Here is an 8,532-nt window from a genome sequence, read left to right as displayed (position 1 = left end):
CGACCCCCGTGGGCTTATCTCCGCCACTTCTCAGTCTGGTGCCCCGCAATGAACCATGCTATACAAAAGGTAAAGCTGTTGCCCACGCTGGCTTGTGGTTGGCACGGTTAATATCTCACAACCGAAACTCATGAACCGGTCCTTAATTGTCATGAGCACGACCATCAAAACCATGTGCTCACAACCCACCATTATCAGGTTTTAGTTGGCAAATTAATTAATTAACCAATCATGATTAACCATCATGAGCTATCATTAAGCCATCATTAAATAATAGTGAGTCATAAGTTATCCCAATAGTGTGCTAATGTTTCTAAGCATGGCTAAGCAATCATATCTAATATCTAGCTGAACCAATATATAAAGCCCAACTAGTCAAGTTATAATAACCCAAGGTATCAAGGAATAAAGTAATCAAGAACAAAAAGGCTATAACAAACAATAGGTTAATTCCACCCAACGACATTCGAAAATAAATGCAATAGTTGAATAGAAACAATAGCTTTAAACGGGATCAACATGCTCAAAGGGTTGTTTGGGATCTGTGTGACTTGCCTTGCTGGCCTTGGAACTCTTCAAAATCTTCTCCTGCAAACTCAGACTCTCCGGAAACGTCGGAATCTAAAGAGAAAAGAGCAAAATCACCAAAACAGCACATAAACAAGCATGAACAGTACATGTGGATATTTTTAACATGTAGATCTCAATTTTAGAAAAAATTAGAGACTTGAACCAACTAAATCCGAGCTAAGATGAATTAGTTATGAATTTTTATAGATTAAATCGGATTAAAACACTTATATGGGTTTTAATTGAATGATGACGCAATAATGAATTATTTTTTAAAAGGAAAAGGAAATTATTGCGTCAGCGGTTAGGGTTCGCGGTGGACCGGGTGCACGGCGGCGGCTCACGGAAACGAACGGCCGAGATCGATCCTATCCACAACGAACGGCCAAGATTTAACGGTCTACGACCGGTCTACGACGGACGGCACCGATGACATCGGTGATGACGTCATCACCGGCGGCGGCTCGGGCGCGCAAGCTCGCCGGCGAACGACGACGCGACGCCGCGAATGGAGGACACCAACACGTAGAGGGCGACGTGGCGAACTCACCGGTGACCAAAACAGCGGCAGAAGATCAACGGACGGCGACGGCGTCGAGGAAGAAGCGGCGGCGACCTTCGGCTTGACGACGACGGCAACCTACGGCGACGACGGAGGGGTGGACGAGATCGGCGACGGCTTGGTGACCACGACGGTGACCTCCCCGAGCAGCGACGACGACCGGAGCGACGGCCGCGCACGGCTGGAGCTGCGGCGGCGACGGCAGCGCACAGCTGCACGGTGCTAGGGCGCTACAGACGGCGGCGGGCAATGGCGAGGGTGGCGACGGATAGCGGAGACACCGGGGGTCCTTTTATAGGGGCAAGGAGGCGGCGGCGAAGGCCCACGGCGACCGGCGACGCGATGGAAGGTTTAGGGTTCGGAGGAGAGAGATCGATCCGAATCGAACTCGAATTCACGGATTTCCAAACCGAATTGGCGATCGATTCCAAAAGGAAAAAAGGTAGAGAAGATTCCGGGGAGCATTTCCCCTCAAACGATTTCACCGGATCGGGAAAGATGCGGCCGAATTGGAAAGGTGGCGGCGGCGCGGCGCGGCTAGGGTTTCGGTGCGAGGAGGACGACGAGTCCGACAGGTGGGACCCACCTGTCAGCGACCGAGCGCGCGCGCGCGGGCGGCTGCGGGCTGACTAGGCCAAAGAGGAGAGAGAGGGAAGGTTTTGGGCCGACTTTCGGCCCAAAGCCAAAAGAGGACTTTTAAAATATTTTCCAATTTAAATTATTCATGAAATGCAATTCCATTTATTAAAAATACTTCCTTGGCTCAAATAAATCCCAGAAAACTCTAGGAACTATAGAATCAAGCAAAGTATTTAATGAAATTTTATCTGGCCCCATTTTATATTGGAATTTATTATTTAAAATTAGATCTTCTCTTCTAGGCTTTTAAAATCATTTCTAATAATTCCAATTAAACAACAATTCATCTCCATCTCTGCATGCACCATGGCCATCGTGTTTATCTTCCATATGTAGCCCCAAATAAGTGGATTGGTCATGAACATATAAACGCATACATTATGAGGTAGTGTCGTATTCTTGATTAGATTAATTTGGCACTTGTTATGAAACGAGACCACCTGTGGGTATATGATATGATCAATGGTTATATCCGTCGTAGGCATGGTCACATTAGATCTTCAATATGCTGAGTTGATAGAAGGGAATCTAATATGATAATTATGGATTGCTTCTTATATGAAATACAGATAAAACTTGATGAATGGATCGATCAGTTTGTTAGATAATAAAATAAAATCCCGACGTTTAGTTTATAAGGAAGAATTAAATTTTTATATATTACTAGCATAAATGCTCGTGCGTTGCAACGGGTGAAAACAATTTTAATTGTGCATATTAAATGGTCCGTTTTTAAAGTTTTGTGCCCGTCAAAGAATTAAACAGCTAGTAAACACATGATAAAACAGGACCGACAAAAGATACTTTGGCAAATACGTACTGTCAACACAGATGAGTAGTAAGATATATTGGGTTCCATGCATGAGCTATATATTATACGGAGTTGCTAGAAATATGGCGCCATATGCTACAGTCGACTTTTTTTCAGCCACTTACGCAGTAGTTACACCTCATTTACACCTCACTTATATATGTAATTAGTATGTAATTTTCAAATTTACATTACATATGTAATTTTAAGACTTACATTGTAAATACACTAAAATTACATATGTAATTTAGGGACTTACAATGTAAATACATGCCGACTATTTTTTTATAAAAAATATAGCACCATAAATATAGCTACACCCAATAAAAATTGATATATGGTTGGTAAAGGTCGATAAATACAATTGATATATGGTTGTACACTAACGCACGCGGCCCCATGCTGGACCTGCAGCCGGAGCTTGGCGATCGAGGCCTGGTCCTAACATAACATGCGGAAGTTGAGCAGGAAACAAGCGCGCGGACGTAGATATATCCTACTCCCTCCGTTTTAAAATGTTTGACACCGTTGACTTTCTAGCACATGTTTGACCGTTCGTCTTATTAAAAAAATTATGAAATATGTAAAACTATATATGTACATGAGAATCAAATGATATGAAAAGAATAAATAATTTCTTAAATTTTTTGAATAAGACGAATAGCTAAACACATACTTAAAAATTTAATGGTGTCAAATATTTTAAAACAGAGGGAGTATATGCGGCCTGCGGGACAGCGGGAGTTGAAGCAGCGCGCGCGGACGTGAAGGAGAGAGGTCGATCATCAAACCGCTCCAGCGGGTCGTCGAAGCCGTACTGCATGGAAAGCATCTCCGTCGTGTTCGCCGGCCCCCGCCACCGTATAGTGGCCGTCGTACGATGTGGCCTGGGTGACATCGATCGAGGACGGACGGCGATGATGACGTATGAGGCGTGTCGATCGGTCGCGTCGCGTCGCGCCGGCACTGGCTGTGATGACGCGCTCGACTATCTTAATTTTGATCGATGCCGCTAGCCCACAGCCATTGTCTCTACCCACCAGATGCTAGCCTTCATATATATATATATATATATATATATATATATATATATATATATATATATATATATATATATATATATATATATATATATATATATATATATATATAGGGGCGGAGCTAGAGTATACTAGGGGGTGTCCAGGAACCCGGTCAAGAAAATTTTTTAGCTATAGATCATCTATTTTCACCATGTATGTATCCTCTCAATACAAACTTAGGCACCCGCATCAGCTTAAATTCGATCTAGAGTAGAATAATTTAAGTAAGTGGCACCACCATCCATTTCGTTCTAGCTCCGCCCTGTTAATATATGCGATCGCAACCGCAGAGCGTCAGCGTACATCCTACCACGCCTTCACCGACATGAACACCATCACCATCAACCAGCCATCGCTGCCGTTGCCTTCTTACCACACCCATCAAGACCTTAATTCTCTCTGCTTCTCGATCTATATAGATCTATTCGTGGCAGCGGGTGCATACGTACGTACATACAAAGGAGATATTGTTGGTGGAGGTGGAGTTGGAAGAAAAAACGATCTGTGTCAGGCTCGTCCTAGAATCACAATCGATGTGTGAGAGCGCGTGGCTCGCGGGAAATCGGGAACCGCTGCTCGTATCGGCTGTAAGCCTCACCTATACAGGCTGTTGAAAGAAAGGGGAGAACGCGACCAAGTGGGCTTAGGGTCTGACGTGATTTATTCCGATAGATGGAAAAAAATTAAACTATATCGGCAAGTTTGCGATTTTTTGTGTCCGACACGATCTCGCGGTGACGTACGAAAAGCCTCGACAAAAACATCTTAAATTTTTATAATAGTAGAGATAAACAAGTGCTGTAAAAAATACTGACATAGCAACTTTTTTTTAGAGAAATTGTAATTATTTAAAAGTGTGGTAGGAATAATCCGCAATCTCCGCCCGATAATATTAGAATACAATATGGCTTTAATGCTTAATACCACAATGTAAAATATTTTATTTCTATTGACAGCGCATAGCACGACAGTAGCACGAGCTAGTACACGTTCCGTGTTACTTAGTACTTCATTTGACAATGTGTATGTCCATGCATGTTGCAGAATATACATATACTAATATTAGCATGGATATATCAGTATATGCCAATAATCCAATATCTACTTGTCCTTTAACAACGTGATATATATGTTGGTCTTGTATACCAAAGTTACTCCATCTTGACTTTTAGATATGTTGAAATCCCTCCTTTGGTAACATTTATTCTTTTCTCATATATACTGCATGAATTAAAAAGCACTTGTCATTATAAACAAAACAGCTCCCCTAAAAAAAATATAAACAAAACAGCTGAATTATATGAGTAGTTACTGTAGAAATTTAGCATGGTTATAGGCTCTTTTGTGGAAATAATTTTGTGGTTGACGACGGTTTACCTCAGGCAGATGGAGCCGGGCAAGAGTAGAGAGGCGGCACACCACCTACACACAAGTCAATCATGATATGTACATTAGTTAATTAGCACTACTCAACGTTGCACTTTTAAAACATATAAATCTATAAATAAACAAAGTCCTAGTTAGAACTGAGATTTTAAACTTGATCATTTGGACATTCGTTTGGCCCCGGGCTTTGTACTTCCAAAATGGACAAAAAAAATCGGGTGTATCAAAATTCAGAAATTTCGAACGAAACATTTTGAAATTTAAACACATTTTGACTGAATTCAACTAATTTTAACCAGATTCATAAATATTTTTAAAAATCTAAAAATTTTGGATGAAATAGTTGCATGAGAGGGGAGGATCCTAAATTCCCAAATTTTGGAATTTTCGGAAGTTTTGGACCGAAATTTTAAACCCTGTATTGGGCCTATGCCTATCTCTTGGATTTTAAACAAGAGAGGGAGCCCAGCGCGCGGCAAAACAAAAATTCAGAAATTGAGAATTTAATTTACGGAGACGAGTGTTATATTATTACAGACGTAGAGTCAACTTAGATGATTCGAAAACCGTCTGCATTGGACTTCTGCACACGCCACGCCACGCCACGGCGCGGCGCGTTGATTGATTTTACCTTTCTCGTTGGCGCAGGTGGAGATGATGTCCGCCGGCGGCGAGAGGCGGCAGACGTCGCGGAGGAGGGCGAAGGCGCGGTCGACGGGGATGTCGACGCCGATGGCGCGCTCCAGGGTGTGGTTCACGATGTGGCACAGGCACACCGCCTCCCCCTTCACGATGGACGACAGCCCCGCGCAGCACCCCTCCGGCGCCGCCGTCGCCGCCTTGTCCTTGAAGAACGGCAGGCACGGGCTCAGCTCCAGCAGCGACGCCACGCACGTCGTCGCCGCCGCCTCTGCGCCGCCGCCCGCCGCCGCGACGAGCAGGACGAGGAGGACGCCGGCGGCGGCTGTGGACTTGGACGGCGCCATTCTAGCTAAATGTGGATTAGAGCTTGAGCTAGCTTAATTAGCTTTGGTTAATTGGAGTGATGGGAGTGTGTGTAGATGAGGCTAATTGCTTGTGTCTATTTATAATGGCTGTGATTAGGACTTTTGCTAGCTAAGAGTGTTCTAAGCTGTTGTAGTGAAGTTTGAGCTGGATCAAACATGAAAATGGTGTGAATGATCAGAAAAGTTTGTAATTAGCAATGCTTAATTTCCACTGTTTTTGTTTTGCTGTTATGTCTTCCTGTTTTTTTTTTTCTGTGCCTGCCCTGACCAAATTTATTAAGATTGAGAGAAGGTAAAACATTTTCAACAAACATACTCCCTCCGTTTCTAAATATTTGATACCATTGACTTTTTAGCACATGTTTAACCTTTCGTCATATTCAAAAACTTTTGTGAAATATGTAAAACTATATGTATACATATAAGTATATTTAACAATAAATCAAATGATAGAAAAATAATTAATAATTACTTAAATTTTTTTAAATAAGACGAACATTCAAACATATTTAAAAAAAGTCAATGACGTCAAATATTTAGAAACGGATGGAGTAGTTATTAATATTACATCTCTTCCTATGGATAAACAGCACTTTACATCGAACAAATGGAAGCATACACGCCGGGTTGGCTGCCGGCATTGCAATTAAAGTTATTTCTTCAGTTTGAGATATTTGTAAATGTTAATTTGCAGGAACTAATTAAATAAGTTTGTTGGAGCTTCTAGAATGTAGATTAATTGTGGCTATGTGATCGAAATATTCTCTACGAAATCGATCTAAAATGTGGTGCATGCATTGTGCGTGTGTGCTGATTTAAGGGATTGTATCGTGGGAGCACAAAACAAATGCCGTTCGTTGGTTTCGCTACAACCCAACTTAATTTGCATCTATTAAGATAGTGACCAACCTAAACTGATTAACTGCCATCATTGTTTTTATATGATACCTTTATTGTGGATTTTTTTTTTGCCGCGCCGGGACAAAGATGCAAGCGGAATTTTGTAAAAAGAAATTTGAACTGAACCAAGGCGGCACAACAATTATAATGTTATCGAAAGATGTATGTTCCCTCCGTTACAAAATAAGCTAACCTTGTACAGTGTAGGTAACATTGAAGATATATTCACACCGTACGAGTTTGGTTTATTTTTGGACAAAGAGACGAGTAGGTAACAACATTTCAGAAATTTTAGTGACTGACCCGTAGTGTCACTCAGTGTATTTGGAACTCATTTGTGTGGCAAAAACATTTCCGAATGATTCAGGGTTTTAACCCTTGTGACCACTTTTCAATCCAAGTGCAAAGACAATAGAAAGGTGGCTGGTATGGGTGTACCTATTCAGTGATCGTCTGTCACCTTTATTTCTAGTGGACGACCCTTTCATTGGATGCCATGTGTCATGGCTAAAATATTGAACTGTCATTTAAATTATTAAGTATTAAACTTCTGTTAATTGAAAATATACTGAGGCCCCGTTTGGCTAATGGGAAAGGGAAATCATTTCCCACCCACTAAAAGACATCTTTAAATTTTAACCATTTATTCTCCTTCTTCCATTTAATCCTAACCCTTCGTTCATTTCCCAATCCCAATTCCACCACATATTTCCCATTATCCAAATACAACCTGAGGGTTTTAACCAAAATTCACTTTGAACTGTGTAAAAAAAAGAATTCACTTTGAACTTTGAGATTGTCAATCTCAACTTTTCAACTCGGAAATGAATCAAATGATTCGCGTTTCTACTCAAAATTGCAAACTTGACTTTTCAACTCAGAAAATGCTTCAACTTCCTACTCGAAATTGCAACCTTAACCTCAAAGCCCAGATGTGTCCAACGTGAAAACCCAACCATATTATTCTCAACACAAAAACCAAAAAATAGAACACCTAATCCAAGGGCCGACTCATCGTTGATAATCGTAATAAGTATACTTAAGGTTCCTCATCTTTCCATCAAGTTTAAATATCATATCCCTACACACAATACTAAAATCCTAACCCCAACTTACGAAACTGGACTAAATTAGGTCCTATGACACTATAGGTGGTTGGTTTTACTGACGTGGCATCCTAGTTAGCAAAAATAAATAAAAAACCATGGGGCCCACGTGGCAATGCCTGCTTCATTCTTCTCTCCTGGACCCTGGTGATGGGGAGGCGGTCGGGAAGAAGCGCAAGACGTAGGGAGAGCGCATTCACGAAGGCGGGGACAGATGAGGCGGTCAAGGTGCGGGCTGTCGCCCTGAGGGGTGGCTGAGGGAGTCGGAGGCGGGAGAGGAATGGAGAGGTGGTCGGCGAGCCCATCCAAGCTCAAGCTCGCCCGGCCTCCATGCGAGGGAGGTGGACGGAGGAGCGTGAGAGGTAGTCGAGGCGCGAGCTACTACCACGCTAGGCTGCCATAGAGGGTAGTCGAGGGAGGGGAAGGCGGTCAGCAAGCTCGTCTGAGCTCGTGCTAGCTTGGCCTCCGT

General features: G+C 42.3%; 1 protein-coding gene across 1 annotated transcript; it reads right to left on the bottom strand.

Annotated features, from left to right (window-relative positions):
• Window positions 1-4,417: 4,417 nt before the first annotated feature.
• Window positions 4,418-6,109, bottom strand: LOC4350790 (non-specific lipid-transfer protein C6-like). The gene is made up of 3 exons (NM_001423426.1): window positions 5,682-6,109; window positions 5,042-5,086; window positions 4,418-4,885 (listed from the first exon to the last, which is right to left on the bottom strand). The coding sequence occupies exons 1-2, from the start codon at window positions 6,034-6,036 to the stop codon at window positions 5,043-5,045; spliced, it is 399 nt and encodes a 132-aa protein (NP_001410355.1). The 5' UTR covers window positions 6,037-6,109; the 3' UTR covers window positions 4,418-4,885; window position 5,042.
• Window positions 6,110-8,532: the final 2,423 nt, after the last annotated feature.

Source organism: Oryza sativa, chromosome 11 (assembly GCF_034140825.1).
Source record: "Oryza sativa Japonica Group chromosome 11, ASM3414082v1".
In the NCBI taxonomy this organism is placed as follows: domain Eukaryota; kingdom Viridiplantae; phylum Streptophyta; class Magnoliopsida; order Poales; family Poaceae; genus Oryza; species Oryza sativa.
The sequence above is the reverse complement of the archived record's forward strand: the minus strand, read 5'-3'. Positions and strand labels throughout refer to the sequence as shown.

What these genes read in the sequence shown, in the direction of transcription:
- LOC4350790 (NM_001423426.1), bottom strand. Translation starts at nt 6,036, where the DNA reads ATGGCGCCGTCCAAGTCCACAGCCGCCGCCGGCGTCCTCCTCGTCCTG. An exon ending in CACCTGCGCCAACGAGAAAG is followed by an intron (nt 5,087 to 5,681) that starts GTAAAATCAATC and finishes ACTTGTGTGTAG; the next exon opens with GTGGTGTGCCGCCTCTCTAC.